At 35.2% G+C, this 21582-nt stretch overlaps 1 protein-coding gene across 1 annotated transcript; it reads right to left on the minus strand.

Moving 5' to 3' along the window:
• Positions 1-502: 502 nt before the first annotated feature.
• Positions 503-21204, minus strand: SULT1B1 (sulfotransferase family 1B member 1). Its single transcript, XM_006163587.3, has 7 exons — positions 21057-21204; positions 19972-20100; positions 16688-16785; positions 12005-12131; positions 11275-11369; positions 4393-4573; positions 503-1540 (listed from the first exon to the last, which is right to left on the minus strand). Exons 1-7 carry the CDS (start codon positions 21202-21204, stop codon positions 1434-1436), a joined length of 885 nt encoding a protein of 294 aa, XP_006163649.1. The 3' UTR covers positions 503-1433.
• Between the last annotated feature and the right edge of the window lie 378 nt (positions 21205-21582).

Raw genomic sequence — 21582 nt, forward strand, 5'->3', positions numbered from 1 at the left:
TGTTTCTAAGGAACTTAAACACAAATTTCACACTCTGAAATAATTTGCAACATATTTAAAAAATAAATCTACAGGCACAATTATCTCCAGAATCATAACTCTATCATTTCTATGGGATTTACAGTGACATGAGATCAATCCTCTGCTGGAGTTGGAAGGGAGAGAAGTTACAAGCCTAAGAAACTACTGTTGCTACTCCAGGCTGATAGTAGAAGTTCACCTGTCTTAAAGAAAAAGTATTATAATCCACACGTATCTTGGTTATGGTTTGAAGGGTGTACAATATATCAGAATGGTGCCCCTGCTCCCATCAGAACAACTACAGGTTCAGGACACTCTGAACAAGCTTGAGTTTGGAAGCTCTGGTTTGGCGTGCAATTCAGCAGATGTGGCTGTGGACTGGAGGCCAAGGATTTGGTGTACATGGAGATACAAATAACTACATTTAAGACAAAGCTGGACTGAGAAACAGATATTCCAGGGACATCTCTATCAAAGAGTCCAAGCAGATAGGCCTAAGTGTGAAGAGACATTGAGTCAGGAGGACAGAGTGGAAATTCAGCCAGAGAATGTCTCTCAGGAACCAGATTGGGTTATTTTCAGTAGCAGGCACAATCTTATCTGCGGTATGGAGGTGCTATTAAGGGATCAAAATCTGTTTAGACACTGGGCAAAGTAGCTGAAGTTCCCAAAGGGTGGCCAGAGCATGACAATAAGTGAATCTCAGAAGTTCAGAAAGGGCTGTTGGGACTTACTTCCTCCCCATAGGAAGTAGATCCCAGTCCTCAGATGAGGTTCTCAAAGCAAAGCTCCAGTTCCCAGGGAAGAATCCTGAAGAGACTAATTGAGGTCTTTGCCCCTTAGAAACTTGGAAATTCAGTATGTATAGAAACATTTCCAAAATCTGAGTCACTACATGATCTGGGACATGAACTCTGTTATCCCAATAGAGGCCCTACAGAACAATGAGCTATGACTCAGGGAACAGCTTGAAACCCAGTGGAGATTTTGGAGCACAGCGTCCTGGGTCAAATCATCAGCAAAGGGAAATAGGGACAGGGCTAGGAACTAAGTGTCAGTGTATGAACAGCATGTTTTCGGTCCACATTAATAATAAGAAGAATTTTATTCTAAGTTATAGGATATGACAGATTAAATAGGCTAAGTGTTTTCTCTCTTGTCAGTTCTAGTCCAGGAAAAGGCAAGAATAGCCCATGAAAAGGTTACCATGAATTTTAGATTCAGGAAATTTGGAAATTCAAAAGTCAGAGGAACAAACACTGAGACCTAATGAATGGTACTGAAAAATCAAAGTTATAAAAATACATTTTCCTCCTTTATAAATAATTTGATTACCTAAATTAAGCCATGACGCCCCTTATTTGAACCAACTACAAGTCATCTCTTTTTTCCTCCAGATAGGCTTTTTAAGTCTATGTGCGAAATTGAAGTGCAGTTCCAGACATTTCCTTCTTATAGATGACATCAAATTTCTCGTTTTGGGCCACTGTGAAGTGATTCTTCCAATCACCAACAATTCCTAAAAATAAAAAAATAAGAAAACTTATGGAAGGATAAGTATTTCTATTACAAAGGAAAAGTTTTTGCTATACATATAATACTATATATATCAAAGAACATGTTTAAACAATTTGAATAGTTAAAATGTCATTTAAAAAAAAGAGTAATTTCTTCCCTCTGGAAAGGTGGCTTATAAACAAACATAGAGTCTGGGTTTTAAAGAGGCATTATGTGAAGGGCTCATTTTTCTTTTCTAAACTTATGAGTTGTACAATAGTTTTGAAGAGCGATTCTTTTATTGTTTCTAACTGTCCTGGGTCAGAAGACTATTATTGGACACTCTGTGATCAATAGAGCATATTTTATTTCATGAGTTACTTTTGGAAATTTTACAAAGAATTTAGCATCAACAACCACACTATGAAATGGAAAGCTGACGTTTCCCAGAATTTAAAAACAAGGACACAATGGTCCTCAGTGGGTAATTGTTTTGCCTGAATTCACTAGGCTTGTACTTTATTTCCAATTTAGGTAGGAAGAGTAACATTAAAATGAAAGATATCATACTCCTGACCTATGTTCGCATTTTTTAATTATTATTTTATCTTATACATTCAATCACTGGATATCATTGCAGCTTATAAACTGAATTTTCCCAACATGAATACACTGCATATTAAGCCACTTAAAGATATTATCACACATGTTATCATCAACAGATAATTTTCCGTTTTTGTGTCCCTTAAATGTTTTGTTTCTTTCTTTTTCCCCCATTAATTCTCTTCTCACCCTTTGCCACTTCTACATTTTTAAAAGCAAAACTTTTAGAATATATGTTGACATCTAACCTCTCATACTTGGATAATTTTAAATGTTTATTTGAAAAATAAGTAAATTTTAATGTATTGCCAATATTTTTGGAAGAAAATATTTACTGGTATTACTTTTGAAATAGTAATAGAAAGTATATCCTATTGAAATATAAGCTATATTTATCCATGATGGTTTAATAAAACCTCTGAAACTTTTAAATGAAAAACATTTCCATAGACAAGGTTGTTTTCCTGACTATTATGCTTTGTTCTGTGTTTACCAGATGAAAATAGGTCTTTGTAATATATGTGAGTGATCAATCCAAATATATGTGGGCTAGTGTATTAAAATATATCCTTAAAAATTAGAGAAAACAACAGATTTAAGAAAGAGAGAGTTATATAAAAATCAGATATTCTGATCTGAGCATGAATTATATAATGTACACAAACGCATTTGTGTACTTTTGTGTCATAAAACTTTTTTGGATAAAAATAAATGCTGGCCAATGCCCATGTTTTTCTGTTTTGTTGCATTTGGGACACAGATGGGCATCATAAAAGAACATTTTGATCAACTATGGCAGTGGTCCCTAAGATTATACTAGGCTATACATTATAGCCAAGGTGTGGTGCACAGTATTTATGTAAGTATAGGTTATGATGTTCACCCAGTGATTTAACCACCCAATGACACACTTCTCAGAATGCATCTCCACTGTTGAAGCAATGTATGCCTATATAGTCAGTCTTCTCTGCTCAGCTTTACAATGCAGCGTTAACAATGAGAAATGTTGCGCTTCCCTCTTTCATAAGAGGCCATTTTTGAAAAGTAAGATGTAATGTTTTAGGGAAAAAAAGCATAGTTGAAATCACTAAGATTATCCTTTGCCATTTTAATAAAATAATAAACATCTTTAGAAAAAGTTTTAATTATGTAACTCTATGCAAAGTTGATAGTTTTGAATCACATGTACAGATGCACAACACATTTCTGAGGCTGTGCTAATTTCTCAGCACATTGACTAAAATTCTATCCCTCTCTCTGTAACTCAGTAAAGAACATTTAAAACAGAAAGCAGGGGGTGGCACTATTAAGTTCAAAAAATTAATGGAAAATGTGTATTATGGGAAAATCTAGTATAGACTTTGTTCTAAAATAAACTTGTACTTTAACTCCCTGTTTCCACAACTTTTTAAAGTGTTTTTGCATACTATTCCATAATTTCCACATTTATGTTAGTGGAAATAAAGCTACATTTCAACAGGAAATACTTTATTATTCTAATGTAAATTTTATCTTTATGTTTCCTATTCAGATAGTATCTTTAGGGACTAAAAAATTCCTACAATGTGGTGGGAAAAACAAAACAAAAAGAAAGACTTCTTCCTTTGGGTGAATTCTTCTTTTTTTTTTGGAGGGGGGTGAATTCTTCTTAATAAAATGACTACTATTTTCTTAACAATACGGAGGCTTTTACATAAAGTGATAACCCAGTGAGTGGAATTAGTGTTTCATGGACAAGGGGAAGAGTCTCATGTTAGTTTAGACAAAGCTATGAGGAAATAAGAATGATGAATTTGAAATGACTCTTATCAGAATTATCAGAATCATTCTTATGTAGCCGAATAAGAAATAAAAGAAGTATTTATCAAATATTTAAGGTATTCTAATAGCAGCCTTCCATGCATTATTTCATTTAATAATTTCTTGTTTAAATAATTATTTATTTAGTTTTATTTATTCATTCATTTATTTTAATTTGAACAGAGAAAGACGTACAGAGAGAAGGAAAGTGAGAAAGCAAGCCACCAAGTCTGGGACTCGAACCATGGTCAGCCATGTGAGAGTGTCCAGCGCGTTAACCACCACACTACCTGCTGGTCCTGATTTAATCATTGCTAACCTAATTTAGTGACTTTTGATGGTTGGTATATTTAGTGTCCTCATTTTACAATGAAGAAATGGAAACTTAAACAGACTAAGAATCTTGGCAGAGATCATAGAGTTAATCGTTAGCTCATGGTAATCCATAAGTAATGTCAGCAAAGTATTTACCTTTGCGCATAAAAGGCGATTTGCTGTGATCCATGACTTCAGTTGGCAGATGTGTGTAGTTCACCAGAGGATTGTCCTTCATCATTTCAAATGAGGTGTGATGGATGATCTTATGCAAAATGTCCTCATTCAGATTCTTCTCTAGAAATTTCATAATCTTCTTGATTTCCTCCTTTGGATTCTATCAGTGGGTAAAAAGGCATATCCAAGAAGCAGGTGAACAAGTAAATCATTCACATAATACAAAAATTATAAAACATTTATAACAGGTTTTCCAAAATGTTGAGTGAATATTGACAGAAATCCATTTTCGGTTACATCTATTTTTCATAACTTAAGAAATTAATCGTAAAAGTTATAAGACTCAATAATATGGGCTTAGCAAAAATAAAATAAAATATCAAGACATTTATGGGACACAGAAACAAATGATTATCTGTTGATGATAACATGTATAGTATCCTTTATTTTTTGAGAGGTTTTGCTATAGGGCACGTGCGCTTGCCAGAAAGACAGAGAGAGACAGAGAGACAGAAAGTGAGAAATCACCCCCCCAGGGGGGATGGCCACGCCTCAATCCCTTCTCCTCCATTCTCCTCTTGGAATCTTGAGCATGGACGCACATGCGCCTGGCGTGAGTTTAAGCCATCGGGTCCAGGACTCGAACCTCCGTCTTCTACATGGGAGTCCAGCGACATAGCCATTACGCTAACTGATGGTCCCAACATGTATAGAATCTTCAACTGGACTGGAGTGAAATGTATTCATGTTGGGTATATTCACTTTACAAGCTAAGTGATTGAATGCATAAAATAAATTAAAATCTTTTTAAAATGTTTTTTATTCTTTTATATTTTTAGTTAACATTCAACATGAAAAAAGAACAGCCTCTGAAGAAAATATTAAAAATATTTGGAGACACAAAATTATCACAACCTTTTTAAGCTCAATTTAAAATCAGATTTGAATTGTGAATGTTTTAGGGACTCCCACCATTACTATTCTTTTCTTAATCAAAATTTCTTTCTGTTTTTTTTTTTTATAAAAATATGGTTTTTGAGGGACCAGCAGTTGGTATAATGGCCATGTTGCTGAACTCCCATGTAGCTGGCCGCAGTTCGAGTCCTGGACCTGGTGGCTTAAACTCAGGGCAGTCACGTGTGCATGCGTGCCCAGGATCCTGAGAGGAGAACGGAGAAGGGATTGCGGTGTGGCCATCCCCCCTGGGGGGTGATTTCTCACTTTCTATCTCTCTGTTTCTCTCTCTTTCTGGTGAGCGCCCTATAGCAAAAGCCTCTCCTAATATATATATATATATATATATATATGTTTTTTTAAAAAAGAATTCATGGACAACTTAAAATATGTTTGCTTTAAAACTGACTAGATTTTGCTTGAATATAAACTGTTAAAAATAGACTCCAGAGAATCAAAGCCTAATTTATTCATTAGTCACTGAGTGTTTAAAGTAAACTATCCTATAAATGAACCATTTCTTCAGTTTCTTTTTTTAATAGAATAATTTTACTTGGCTATATATATATATTTTTTTTTTTTTTAAATTTGACCAGAGAGGGATAGAGTGAGAGAGAGAAAGAGAGAGAGAAATTGAGAATGCAGGCCTCCAGACCCAGGACTCTAATCACAGTTAACCATATGGGAGTCCAACGCCCTTAACCACCACGCTATCTGCTGGCCCCAACCATTTTCTTAGTTTCTGATGATACAAAAATATTTGAATCTTTTAAGGTAGCAATTAAATCAGCATGCTTATGTCTAGAGTGATTTGGAGAAAGTGGTATCAAAACTGAAGTACTGAAGTTGAGAAGAATTATAATGGAAAACCTTTTTTTTTTTTTTTTTTTTTCCCTTTGGTTTGCTTTGCTTTACTTTATTTCTCTTATACTTTGAAGGTTAGCTGGCAATTGTATCCTCTGTAATTAGTGTGATCTGTAACTACTGTACTAAATAAGGTTGTAAATAATCCTGCTAGCTTGCTGAGAAGAGGAGACTTAAACCCCTTGCTTTGGACAATGGTCACAAGAATGAGGGGGTCTCAGGTAAGAAATCTTCAGAAATGGAAATGTTTAAATTCTGAAAGATAACATTCAACTCCAGACTTGTCCCTACCATTAACTTGGACATTTTCTTAGTTGTTTTTGAACTCTTATTTCTGTGTGTCTGTATTTAGGTTTCCTGACAGACCACTCCCTTCAGAACTTCTTGGAGAGTTGGTCTGGTGTTGGTAAATTCTTTCAGGTTTTGTTTATCTGAGAATATTCTTGTCTTTTCTTCCCATATGAAGGATAATCTTGCCAGGTATAGTTTTCTTGGTTGAAAATGTTTTTCACTTTGCTCAAGGGACACAATGTAACAGGTTAAATTGGGAAAATTGTAATAATGTTATTGTTAACATAATAGTTACTCATAGATGTTTGGACTGTTTTGTTAAACAGTATAGTTTAGAGACCAGCAGATGGCACAAGTAGCTGACCTTGGCTGAGTCTCCCAGTGGCTTAAAACTCACACTGAGTATGTATTCATGCATGACCAAGATCCCAGAGAGGAGAATGGAAGAGAAGGGATTGCAGCATGGCTATCTCCCCTGGGGAGGGTGATTTCTTGCTTTCTGTCTCTGGCAAGCACACATGCCCTATAGCAAAAATCTCTCTCTTGAAAAAAAAGTACAGCGTAAAGAAAATATGTTGTTTCTTTCCCTGCCTCTGCAGAGTCGCGTGGAGGAGGAGGCTCAGGCTCCGTGTGTTGATAATTTGGCTCCACCAGTAATCTGCGATTGCCAAGGAAGGCACTGCTGCTGGAGTTGTAATGGATGTTAATGCTGCTTTACAAGAGGTGCTGCAGACCATGCTCTTCCAGGATGGCCTAGCATGTGGAATTTGCCAAGCCTCCGAAGCCGCCAAAGCCGACAAGCGCCAAGCCCATCTGTGTGTGCTTGCATACAACGGTGATGGACCTATGTATGTCAAGTCGGTGGAGTCCCTTTGTGCCCAACACCAAATCAGCCTGATTAAGGATGACAACAAGAAACTAGGAGAATGGGTAGGCCTCTGTAAAACTGACAGAGAGGGTAAACCCCGTAAAGTGGTTGGTTGCAATTAAGGACTATGGCAAGGAATCTCAGGCCAAGGATGTCATTGAAGAGTACTTTAAATGCAAGAAATGAAGAGATAATAAAAATCAGCTTGTGATTCTCAAGAAAAGAAAAAAGAAAATATGTTGTAACTTCCTTTAATGTCCCTTATCAATGTATGTCACATGTCTGAGTTAACAAGAACAAAAACAGAGTTATAAATGTCATGTGAAAGGAAAAGGTGCACAGAACAATTTGGGGAAAGTCATGCGAGTAGAACTGCTACTGAACTAGCTAAACTTACGTTGTAGGGAATAATGGATAAATGAGAAGTGTAACAGTGCATAATGTGCAGGAAATGTCTGTTCTGGGAGCTGCTTGTAAGCTTGGTAGCTCTTGGTCACTCTGTGCTCTAACACAGCTAAATAAACTCTGCTTCTCCATCTTCGCTTTGCCTCTCAGTTATTCACACAAATGGCCGCTGGGTGTTAGCCAGCAACAGAATAAGTCAGATTTTAACCCAGTGTGATCCACTAGGGTGTTAGAGAGTAAATTTCCAGTAAAAAAAAAAACTTAAATCCTTGGAGTTATAGCATCCTTGCAGTATGTTTAAGGGGAAAAAAAATGCAAACTGGTTCAAGTTAGGCTTGAATGATTTAGGAGCTAAAGAGGCTATAAAATTGAAAAGATGAGTTGGAGACAAATGAGCACATTCCCAGATACCTTGTTAAAGCATTTTGGACTGTATATTTTTATGCAATAGAAAAGCAACATAATTTAAAAATGTGTATTAGCTATGTATAAATGTGTGTGTGTGTGTATATATATATATATATGTATATGTATACATATATATATATATATACACACACAAGTATGCATGTATGCAGGGAATGCCTTTGAAGAAAAGTTCTGGCAGTAGTTTATGTAACAGACTTCAGTAAGAAAAGAATGTGATAGTTACTTAAAATGTACTAGAGATTAAAATGAGTAAAGGGGAAAGAATGATGGTAAAGAAAAGTAAAAAAATAAAAATCATAGTAAAGGAAAACACATAGATGAACAGGCAAATAAAGAACATTTTCTGTTAGGGATCCAAAGAATTTGGAAAATTATCTGCCATTGTCAAGGTGCCAAAAAGGATGTTGGTCCATAAACTAGGAGATGTTAAAGCAGAGAGTACTGATTCCTTTTGAATCTATTTTCTTTCTTTTTTAAGAATTATTTTACTTAATTTTATTTATTTATTTATTTACTTATTTTAATTTGACCAGAGAGGGACAGAACAAAAGCAAGAGTGAGAGTGAGTGAGAGGGAAAATGAGAAAGCAAGCTGCCAGATCTGGGACTCAAACTGTGGTCAGCCATTTGGGAGACAAGCACCTTTAACCACCACACCACCTGATGGTCCCAAATCTTTCTATTTCTTTCTCAACTCATTTACTGAAAACTTAGACAAACATTCATAAATCTATTGTATATTATTAAACCCTTTCCTAAATTTTATTCTTTATATGTACTCTATAATTGTATTCATTGTTATTTAAAATCTCTTATATAACCTGGTCTAAAAATGTATTAGAAAGGGAAAACATTGTTAAGGATGATGTATGTAGAATGTTTCAGGGCACTTGAAACATCTGTGTATGCCTAAAAAACTGACCTAGGCCATAAATAAATATGAACAAGTGGTTTGAATTAAACATTTTAGCTAGAGTACATAGGTGGTTTCAAGAAAGTCATGATAGGCACAGTTCCATCTCACAAAGAACATGAACAGTAGCCTACCTCTAAAATGTATTTCTTGGTCTAATGGAGGAAAGAGACTATGTATAGTTAGAAGCTATGGAAGGCTGCATCTCAAACTGTTGCTATCCTTCAGGTGGATGATATTCAGTAAGGGAGGGATAAACTAACCTTTTTAAAAGATGCTTTTGTAAAGAAGCAAAACATTTAAGAGACACAAAAATGGAAAATTATCTGTTGATGGTAACGTGCATGCTAATATCATTATTTGGACTTATATACAGTGTATTCATGCTGGGAACATTCATTTTGCATGCTATAATGACGTACGGTGATTGAATGTCTAAAACTAAGAAAATACATAAACAAATAAATTATTCCCAACTGATTGGAAAAAAGCATTGCTTTATATATATATATATATAATTAAAGTGCTATACTGGTGTCCAGAAAACAGAGATAGTCAGAGATACTTAATAGAGAAGAAGGATACTTCTTTTTTTTTTTTTTTTTTTTATGAAGAATTCACACCTTAACTCTGACTAGCCAAATACTGAAGGGACAACATCAGTTTCTTAAAGTGGTTGTATAAGCTATGTCAGCTTTTGTGGCTATAGAATGTCAGAAAATTGATACTAATTACGTCAAGCCCTGGAGAAAGGATTAAGGACAAGGTTTAGATCACAGGTTGTCTAAGGAATGAAAATGACTGCAGTGGAGACTGGAATCTTGGCAGGGCAGAAACTCTCAGTAGATTCTTTGTGATATAAATATGAGAAGCATCCTGGAAATTCCCCAGAGGTACTTACAGCAGGGGGTATTTCACATGGGCATGGTTTCTGTGTTATGCAAGGTAGGATTGATATCCCTACAATTTTGGTTATTACTTCTCAGTCTTTCATTCCCTGAAGCAAACATTGATTCATGTGAAAACTGACCACTGAATGCCTATTGATATGGCATGTACTGTACTGGGGATGCAGGTACAGAGATAAGAGATTTTGTAACTTTCACTGCAGATCTAAAAAGGATTCTATGTTGTATACCCAGGTTTTTATAACTAGAGGAACGGGTTTCTATATATCGTCTGTGTGTCTATGTATGCCCCCAATTCAAGTAGAATTGTTTCAGAACAGTAGCACAAATTATTGCAGTAGTAGTGAATGAATATTAACTCACATAGAAGACTGGAGGGATGGTTATGAGTTCCTGAACTAAGAGAGAGGGAGTGGAGAAGTAAAGAAAAAATATATTTAAAGGATACAATAGATAGAACATAGGAGCTAAACGGATGTCCAAGATATAAGAAAGGGAATCAAAAAAGACAAATTACTTTCTTTGTTATTATCATTTGTAAAATTTTGCCAGAGGGTGCATGTGCTTATCAGAGAGACAGAGACAGAGAGAGAGAGAGAGAAAGAGAGGGAAAAAGTACCCCTCAGTTGGGCTTGGTCATGCCACAATCACTTCTTCATTTTGCCATGCTGTTGGGATTTGGAGCATGCATGCATGCACACATGTTTTGTGCTTTATCAAGCTCAAGGGCCAGGATTCAAACCACACAGTTGGCCATGTGGGATTCTGGCTCTTTTAATGCCAAGTCACAGGATTGACTCGACAACTTACTTTCATATTATAAAAACTGAATGGACAAGTAAATTCATTAGGCAACAAAGAGAATAAAAGAAGGAAGTAGTAACATAAATACAGCAAACAAGTCAAGGAGAAAAATGACTGAGTTGATGAGTAGAATCCAGAGGATCACCACAAAAGAGCACTATCCTGGTAAATATAGGCAAGGCTTTCTAAAAGAAAGGGTGGTCAAATTTAACACAGTGGTTAAGGGGTAGAGGAATAAATATATGACCCTGATTTCACAATTACAAAGTCACTATTATCCTTGTAGGTTGTGAGTAAACAAGACATGGCGGACTGGAAAGCAATCATATGATTTTGGACTCCACAGACTTAAGTTGAAAAGTAAACGTGAATCCTTTTACCCAAGGAAATAATGGAGGAATTATCCAGAATTAATATCTAACATACCTCTTTCATATCTTCATAATATAAGAAAAGTATTGGGTGTTCTTCTTTTTTCTCCCACCAGTTCTTAACATGATTAAACCAGGAACCGTAGGACACTAAAATCAGAGAAAATGTCTATTTCCATAAACATTCATCAAATTAGATTTCTTTCTGAGCAATAATTTTAATCATGAAATATTTTGTGGAATTTGGTAGTCAAAGAAATTGAGGCCAATTTTGAAAAGTGAAATTAACCATTCATGAATGTACTAGCAATCGTGTTTAAAAATTGTGAAAGAAAAAAGGAAGTATTTTGAATAAAAATACATTGACCTCCAATAAGTATATTTAGCCTCACACAGAAGGAAACTTTATCCTAACAAAGAACTCATGTCAAGTGTATACCTAAGTACTAAAGAGATGACGTATGTTTATCATATTGAACTAATGACTTGGTCAAGTAAAACATTATCTATTGTGAGCAGGAACTGAGAATGGATTTCTAACAACTGATAAAAATTCCAGAATATTTTAATTATGCTAATGAGTAATAGCTTGTGTGTAAGCTGAACATCACACTAAAATATTATATACTTATATGTATTTGATTTAATTTTCTAAAATAATATTGTTCTTGTCAGTGACCTGGAGAAATAAGTATTCTGAAAAAAAAAAATGTTATACCAGTAATGGTTAAAGATATTATCCCAAATTAAAAATCACTTATTAATTTTAGCTAAGGCTGCCCTACCATTTCCAGTCATGAATTTCTCCAGATATTCCTCCCAGGTGCCAGGAAAAGGTTCTAAATTATTCATTAAGTCAAAATGGTAAAATGAGACTGCAACATCCTTGGCATTTCGAGCCATATAAATCATCTGTAAAGAAGAGAAAGAAGACTATCAAGTAGAAGGTATTTTATTCAAGAATAAAAATCAATCTATGGGCAAATGAAATTACTAAATATTTTGTCACCTGGAATTTGTGGGTCACAAAAGCTCTTTCATCAGCACTTCAAATATAGAATCAATGTAAATGATTTTTGCGAGGACAATGCTTTTTTTGAGATTGGATCCATAGAGGCCTCGAGGTTTTGAAACAGAAAATTTTTAGGTATATATTGAGTGAGGACATGCAAGGTCTGTCTTTCATAGCCTGGCTAGCTTTGCTTAGCATTACATCTTCTATATTCATCAACATTGTATCAAATGTCAAGGTCTCTCTCTCTCTCTCTCCTTTATTTCCTCCCAATGATTGAGTGACTTTTGGCTCCATAGTGTTCATGTGCCCTATTCTTTTAATAGCCCAGTCTTCTGTTCTTGGGCCTTTAGGTTGACTCCATGTCTTAGTAATTGTGCGTAATGCTGCAATAAACATCGTGTGTCTTTCCAACTGAGTGTTTTCCTATGCTTTGAGTAAATACCCAGGAAGGTAATTTTGATTTGATTGACATGCAATGCATATATGCTTTGAAAAAGTATATTGTATGCTGTTAAGATATATAATAATTAAATGTAATAAAAAAGTCAGTTTCTGGCTTCTGTGACTTTGTGAGCCATGAACAGATCACTACACTTTCAGAGAGAACCACAGAGTCCTGGAACACATCTTATTATCAAGAAGATAACACTATAGTTAAAGAGAGCAGCAAGCAAATGTAAAAGAATAAGATTGTGTGTGGGGGGAGTGGGGGAAGGCCTCATTTCTACCAGATAAATACCTGAAAAAACATTCGGTGTTGAAAAACATCAAGAAAGATAAAGAAGGCAATAGAAAAATATTAGAGACATTAAAATAAATTCATGGTGACTTTCGGCCCTGAATCTAGAATGTACAGATTCCCTTTTTCCTATTCCACTTTTACAAATGTAATGAAAACCCTGGAAATTATTCACCAGACATGATACAAAGTCTGAAGGCATACTACATAAGGAACTTGTATGACTTGAGTAATGTCATTGTGGTAAGCTGGGCTTTTGTTTTATCTCCTATATACCTAGATTGGGCAGTTAAGAGACCATTACTCTGGAAATATGAACAGGCATAAACAAAATAGAATAGAAATGCCAAGAAAAGCCTGCTCTTCCTGGTCAAAGAATCAAGAAAGAGAAAGCTCAACAGACATGGTGGAAAATTCCAAACACTGCTCCACACCTGGGGCTCCAGTAGTGGTAGTGAAGTTTTGGGCTAGCCCAGTTTCTGCTCACAATTGAAATCTACAGAAGCAATCTTGTCTACCCACTCTGAAAACTATAGCAAAGCCCTGTTCTCCCTCCTCTCCACCCAGGTCTTAAGGCTTCTACTCTCTCTCAGAAGGTCAGCAACAGGCATTCCAAGGAAGTTCCTTACACCCAGCATATGGGATCTGCAGAGTTAGAGTAGCCCTGAAATATGAAAGCAAATACGAAAACATTGCAGGGACTCAGAAAAGTAAACTGCTATAAAACTTAAGGCACCCAAATATTGGCCAAAGCCAGTATGAATTTCAAGGAGAAAAATAGAGAGGCAAGACATTTAAGGGACACAGAAATGGAGGATTGTCTTTTAACGATACATGTATGATAATAGCTTTAACTGAAATGATGTGCAGTGTATTTATGCTGGGAAAACTTATTTTACAAGCTGTTGTGATAAACTGTGGTTGAATATCTAAAATTTTTTTTAAAAGGTAATCAGGGTAACTACCTAATAAAATGATCAACTCTGGATTTTATATCCAATAAAACTTCAGGAAAGAAGGGCAATAAAGATACTTTCAGATGAAGAAAAATGAAGAAAATCTGTCCTTAGCAGGCCTACTTTAAGGAATGGCTAATGGAAACTCTCCAAACATAAAGAAAATGGCAACAATAGGAAGGAATCTACAGAAAGGGAAAAGAACATGAGACTGGGAAAGTAGAAACAAATATAATAGATTATCTTTCACCTGGTAAGTTTCTGCAGTCATATTTTACAGTCGAAGGGAACGTTATTCCACCATCTGATGATTTATGTAGAGGAATCAGTTAGATATTTTACATAGGTGAAGGATAAAGGAATCTAAATGGAAGTAAGATAGCTATAGTTCTCTTGAAGTGCTAAAATGTTGACACCAATAGTCTTTGATAAGTTACGTCTGTTTATGATAATAGTTAGAGCCATCACTAAAAAGCTGCACAAAGAAATTTATCTTTTTCATGAGCAATAGTGAAAGAGGCAGCACCTTCAACAGGATCTTGATGCAGCAATGCATTCCCGGCCTCAGTCAACCCCAGGTCATAGGCATACGTGTGCCCAGAATCCTCAGGAAGATCTCTGGGCATGAACACAGAATTTGGCCATGTGGTCACCCTCTCAGTGCATAGTGTATTACTGCTATACCACCATCTAGCCCCAAAATACTTACATTTAAAGACAGAAATTGTCAAAGCAGATGAAAACGGGACTCGGCTATATGCTATCCACAAGAAGCTCACTTGAATCCAATGTAAATAATAGATTAAAAGTGAAAGAATGAAAAAGATATTATTAAAATACTAGGTCACAGAGTCAGCAGGAGACATAGTGGTTAAGGGCACTAGACTCCCACGTGGCTGACCACAGTTTGAATGCTGGACCTGATGGCTTGCTTTCTCACTTTCTCTCTCTCTCTCACTCACTCTGTCCCTCTCTGGTCAAATTTAAATAAATGAATAAATAAATAAAGTTGAATAAAATAATTCTTTAAAAAATATATTATGTCGTTGGGAAAGTCACAATGCATTTTTGCATAGAAAAATACAACATAACTTTCCTGACAACCTAATATTAATGAAAACTAGGAGTAGCTCTATTAATCTGAGACAAAGTAGATTATAGTGCAATGAAAGTAGTAGGGACATTACATAATGATTAAAATCCACTAAGAAGAAAAAAGTTCTAAAAATGAAACAACAGAGCTTCAAAAATACATGAAACAAAAACTGATAGAGCAACGGATAGCAACAAACACAGCAACAATTATAGTCGGGGCTGTTTATAATCTAGTCTCAGCAATTCATAGAACTACAAGGCAGAAAATAAGCCAAGAGATAGAACTGAATAGCATTATCAGACAATAAGATCTAATTAAAATTTATAGAACAATCTAAGCAACAATGAATACACATTTTTCTTAAGAGCTTGTGAAGCATTCACAAAGATAGACCAAAATAATCTATAAGAAATTTTAAATAATCAATACATATATAATATGGTCTTTGCCCAAAATGAAATCCAATTAGAAATCAATAATGGAAAGACAACCATCATACACCTGGAAATTAAACAACACAGTTCAAAATAATCTTAGAGTTAAAGAGGAAATTCCAGAAGAAATAAAACTATGCACAACGTTGGATGAAAGTAAAACCACATCTTACAATTTGTGAAAAGCTACTAAAGTGAGAAAAATTAATAGCACTAAATACTTCAGGAAAGAGGAAAGAAAGAAAATTAATAGCCTGAGTTTCTACCTGAAGAAATTATAAAAAGAGTAGCACATGCCCAAAGGAAGCAGAAACAGAGAAATAAAAGATAAGAATTAGGGCCGGCCTGTGGCACAGTGGTAGTGTAGCACTCTGTGGGGCTGGATTCACCTGGAAGGTCCCAGCTTCACACCCGCAGCCCTCCCTGTACACCCTGGGCTGGCTGAAACTGTGAATAGATGGCAGCATGAAGATCCTGTTAGGGATGACTCTATTCCTTTCCTCTCTCTGTCAGAAGAAAATAAATAAATAAACTTAGGAAAAGATATCAGAAACTAAAATTAGAACAAGAATAGATAAAATTAATGAAACAAAAAGCTGACCTCTTTTTTAAAAGAATGAATGAAATTGATAAACCTCAAGCAAGACTAACAAAGATAAAAGAGAGGAAAGAAATAACGATCAAGAAGAGAGCAGATGTATCGTAAGAAATTATGCAGCCATTAAATAATGAGGGTATGATATGAACAACTTTTCATTCAAAATGTAACGACTTAGAAAATTTTCACATACATCAGAAATTAGCAGAAGAGAAGATGAAACAGATGATCTAAATAGCACTATCACTATTGAAGAATTTTAAATTTGAATTTAAAAAAATTTCCTCTAAAGTGAATATGCAGACACAAATGTCTAACTGAAGAACTTTGCTAAACAGTCAAATAAGAACTAGCATCTTTAAGCTGAGTTTTGCAGAAGGCCAGAATTTGTAGAAACATCTGGAGAATGAAAAGAATAATGCCATGCTGAGGATACTGTTGTTATACATGTTTGGAAAATTTAACTATGTAAGTTTAGACTGAAACTATTTTTTTTAATTGAAGGACTTCCTTTTGTTAGCTTAGTTCTCATGGTCATGAGTAAATGAGACGTTTGAACATTTACTTACAGTGTAAGTGGGTAAATGGGTAGGACCATACTGAAAAACTGACTAGCAGTCTAGAGTGTACCTTGCAGTTGTTCTCCCAGAAAGACTTCGGAAGAAGATCAACAGGTAGATGTGTCTTCACAAGCCGGGGGGATGGATTCTTCTCTAATTGTTCTATTCCTGGGAATTTTAGTTTGGTACAAAGAAATATTAGTCTCTAAGGAGCTTGCAGTTCCTCATCATCCCAAACAATTTTTCAAGACTTTTTTAAAACAGTATATACATTTTTAAAAAAATCTAATTACAGGTATGTCTCTAAATTCTGAGAGACAATGCTGTGTAATAGTTATGGGTAAATATTCTGTGATTAGCTTCTCTGGGTTCAAATTCTGACTATAGAGTGATAGCATTTATGTATGGTGAGACATTTGGAAAGTATGTCAGAATCTCTGTGCTTCATAGCTCCCATCTTCAAAATGAGCAGTAATAGCATTCACTTTAAAATTGTAGAGTTTTATCATGCCTGTTCATTACCATAGATGATTTTTAAAAGGTTTCTGCATGCCAAAGAGATACAGGAAGAGATGCCATAGATCTTTCACCTCTTTGATTTTTCTTTTTTTTCTTAAGAATTATTTACTTAATTCCATTCGTTATTATTATTTTTCAAATTGACCAGAGAGAGAGAGAGAAAGAGAGAAAGGGAAAGCAAGAAAGCAAGCCTCTAGGTCCAGTACTCGAACTGCAGTCAGCCATGTGGGAATCCAGTGCCCTCAACCATCACACCATCTGCTGGCCCCTCACCTCTTTAATTTATTTCTAGGTATTTATTTTTGTGGCTATTGTAAATGGTAATATTTTCTTTATTTCTTTTTCAGCTAGTTTGTTATTGGCAAGTAAAAATGCTACTGATTTTTTTTGTACAATGTAACATTATTTAGTTCATTTGCCAGTTCTAAGAGTTATTCTAAATATACATGATCAGATCATCTACAGAGAAAATTTGACATTCTCCTTTCCAATTCAGATTTTCTTAACTACTTTCTCTTGCCTAATTCAGTTAAGAATTTAGACAAGACTTCCAATAACATGTTGAACAGAAGTAGAGAACGTAGACATCTTTATCTTGTTAAGTTCTCAGAAAAAATATTAATTTTCCCCCATCTAATGATATTAGCTGTAGCTTTGTCATATAGCCTGTTTTAGTCTGTTGCATGGTTAATAATAAACATGTCTGAAAGTGGGTGATTTATATTATAATAATGTAAGTTTATTTAGATCTTGATTTGGAGGTCCTGGAGTTACATCTAGCAAGGGCCTTCTTGCTGGTAGAGACTCTGCAGACGCCTGAGGTGGCAAAGAGTATCTTGAGGTGAGATAAACAAAAGCATTCCTGTCTGTGTTCATGTCATCTTATAAACCCATAAAAATCCAGTATTGTGGGCTCCATCTTGATTCCTAAAACTTCCCCAATGCCCCAACACCATAGTCAGATTAAGTGTTCATTCTCTTATTCTCATCCCAACAAATTCCAACATGTAAATTTTGGAAATACAGATGCAGACTATAGCAATGACCTTTATTATCTTGCTATATGTACCTTCTATACTTAATTTGTTAGAGTCATAATCATGACGGGATGTTGTACTTTGCCAAATGCCTTTTCTGTATCAATTGATATGATCATACAGTTTCTATCTTTCATTATATTGATGAGTCTTATCATGTTTTTAAATTTATATGTTGAGTCATCTTTGCATCTTTGGGATATATCCCTCTTGATAATGGTGTATAGTCTTTTTGATGTTTTTTGTTTTTTAATCCAGTTTACCAGTATTTTGTTTAGGATTTTTTGCATGTGTATTTGTCAGAGATAGTGGCCAGTAGTTTTCATTTTTCCTTGTGTCTTCATCTTCTTTTTCTATCAGGGTAATGGTGGTCCATAAATTGAGATTAGGAGGATCCTCTCTCTACTTTCACATTTTGAGACAAAGCAGCATTAGTGTTTTTCTAAAAGATTTATATATATTTCAGTAGTGAAGTCATTCAGTCCTCGGTTTTCCTTTTCGGTATTTTTTTTATTATTATTACTTATTATTGGTCTATTCAGTCCATCAACGAGTCCAAAGTATATTTTCTCTAGCATCCTTAGTTCCAACTGCACACAGTTATAAGTGGGGTCTTAGTGTTTAAAACAACAACAACAACAACAATAATAATAAAAGTCCAAGTCTTCCTTGCCTAAAAATCTTCGATATCTTTTTCAATGTGCTTGGAGTAAAATTTAAAAATACATTTAAAATTACACACTCTATACAATCTGTCCTTGTTTGGTCTCCAATTATTTTGCTTCTCACTTTTCCCTTCTTTCACTGATCTTCTTTTAAGTCCTTGGTCTACACTGAGGTCTTTTTTGTACCAAGGTCTTCATATCTAAAACTTCGAATTTCTGGAATATACTTTCTCCAACTATATGCATGACTTCAGGTGTTTTTTGTTTTTGTTTTTTGCCATAGGGCACATGTGCTGGCTAGAGAGACATAGAGGGAAAGGGAGAAACCACCTCCCAGGGGAGATGATGATGTCACAATCTCTTCTTCTCCGTTCTTCTCTTGGGATTTGGGGCATGTATGCACAGGAGTCTGGTATAAGTTTCAAACTCCTGGGTCTGGAATTCAAACTACTGTTGGCCATATGGGAGGCCAGTTAGCTCCTAGATTTTAAATCTGATTAGATATTCTGACCATTCAATCTCAAGTTAGCTTTCTTGTTGTTCTCTTTCATGGAACCCTGTTTTTTGGATATATGAGACAAATAACATTGACATAACATTAGATTATTTAGTTTTTAGTGACACAATATTTCTGTGAGATTCTTTGGAAAATGACATATAACATTCTAATATTTTTATATCTAGTACATAGCATAGTAAATAATTTTTAGAAGCACTCTGGTAATAGTCGTGGAATGTAAAATGAATTATATTAATAATAAAGTGTGTTTAAAGAGGAGTTTGTACTTCTTTACTTATTTATTTAAATACAATACCCTAAATTAGGAGATTCTTGCTCTAATCTGCTATATTCCAGGCAAGAAAAGTCAATAAAATATAAGAAACATTATTTATGTTATTAACAAGGTTTTTAGTTTTTTCCTACCACAAAACTCATATATCTTTGATATATGCCTGGTTATGCAATGAACTTGGACTATTTTCTTTATAAGTTGTACTAATTATATTACTTTCAAACTTCCATTTTATGTTGCAAAATTTACTGCAATTTATTTGAATGGGAGTCACAAATATGACAATCTTCTTGCAACATAAATATTACAAAATTTAATTACCAGGGAGTTTAAATTTACCTGATGTTCTTAGTCCAGGAACAGCCATTTCCAACATTGGAACTTTGACATTAATAAAATCACGCTTACATTTTTCAACATCTCCATCATTTAGAACCATGTCCACAATTTCACTAACCCAAGTGGTACCTGTGACAAAGGGCAACATTTCTATAAGTGTCACCTGAATCAGGGGCAGGAGGGATCTATGGGAGGAATACTTACAGGAAGTGTGTCATATAATACATTTTATTAGAAATTTAATTCTGCAGTTTCCTTTTATATACTCCCAAATGCCCTTTTTCTTTCTTTGCTTTTTTTTTTTTTTTTTTGAGAGCTTTTGCTTATGGGCATATTTACTCACTGGAGACACAGAAAGAGAGAGAGAGAAAGTGAGAGAGCAAGCCTGTGGGGGATGGCCATGCCATAATCCCTTCTCTTCCATTCTCCTCTTGGGATCTTGGGCACACATGCACATGTACCTGGGGTGAGTTTCAAGTCACCAGATCTGAAACTCAAACCATGGTCAGCCATTTGGGAGTCCACTACCTTAACCACTACACAATCTGTTGACCCCAAAATGCCCATTTGAATATGTTAGACATAGGGAACAGCGGGTGATGTCAACTCCCCCGTAGTCTAACGTGGTTTGAGTCTGGACCCAGTGACTTGAAACTCACACCAGGCATGTGTGCATGCATGCACAAAATCCTGAGAGGAGACTGGAGGAGAGGAGATTGCATCATGGTATCCCTCTGGGAGGTGATTTCTTGCTTTCTGTATCTCTGTCTCTCTGTCTCGCTGGTGAGCACACATACACTATAGTAAAAATCTCTCTCTAAATATACATATATATATATATTTAGAGAGCTATTTGTATATACATATATATACACACACATATATACATACATATATATGTATATACACACACATATATACATACATATATATACATATATGTATGTATACACACACATATTAGAAGTAGTTGGCTGAACTGATTGATAGGAATTAACTTCCTTAGGATGTTAGTAACTTCATGGAGAAATTAATTTTAGGAAACAAACTTTGAGATCAGAAATATGTCAAACCATAAAACTTACCTGCTTTAGGGTAAGTGGCTATCACAATGTCATCTGGCCTGCTACGGAACTGTTCAATCCTTTCCCAGTTGTTAGCGAAAGCACTGACCATGGGACAGCCATGGACCATCGTCAGACTTTGTCGCAGGACCTCTTTTGTGGAAGTCATTTTTGTGTCAGCTTGCTAACGAACTATTTACTGACAGTTATACCATGGAAAAAATAGAAAAGAAACAGCAGAATCTGAGTAACGAATGCTTAAGACACTGGAAGTTAGACAAAATGAAATGATCTTTTAACGCACTGGGTACGCAGAGTTCTAAATACAAAGGGCACTTTTGTAGGCATAAAGCTGTAGATTGCAAGAGCAGCATCTGGCTCAGTGACAAACAGAACAAAGGTCCTTCATACAAGCTTAGGAAAGAATTGAGACTACACATCTTATTCTAAATTAAAAATCATATTTCATAGAAACATGCTTTGAAAAGCCTGGAATCAAGCAAAAATAAATACCACACTCATAATCTATGGCTGCTATACTTCTGAG

Source organism: Tupaia chinensis, unplaced genomic scaffold (genome assembly GCF_000334495.1).
Source record: "Tupaia chinensis unplaced genomic scaffold, TupChi_1.0 Scaffold142652_1, whole genome shotgun sequence".
Lineage (NCBI taxonomy): Eukaryota > Metazoa > Chordata > Mammalia > Scandentia > Tupaiidae > Tupaia > Tupaia belangeri.

What these genes read in the sequence shown, in the direction of transcription:
- SULT1B1 (XM_006163587.3), bottom strand. Translation starts at nt 21,204, where the DNA reads ATGACTTCCACAAAAGAGGTCCTGCGACAAAGTCTGACGATGGTCCAT. An exon ending in TCTGGGAGAACAACTGCAAG is followed by an intron (nt 12,132 to 16,687) that starts GTACACTCTAGA and finishes TCTTCTTTACAG; the next exon opens with ATGATTTATATGGCTCGAAA. An exon ending in GAAATTCATGACTGGAAATG is followed by an intron (nt 11,370 to 12,004) that starts GTAGGGCAGCCT and finishes CTCTGATTTTAG; the next exon opens with TGTCCTACGGTTCCTGGTTT.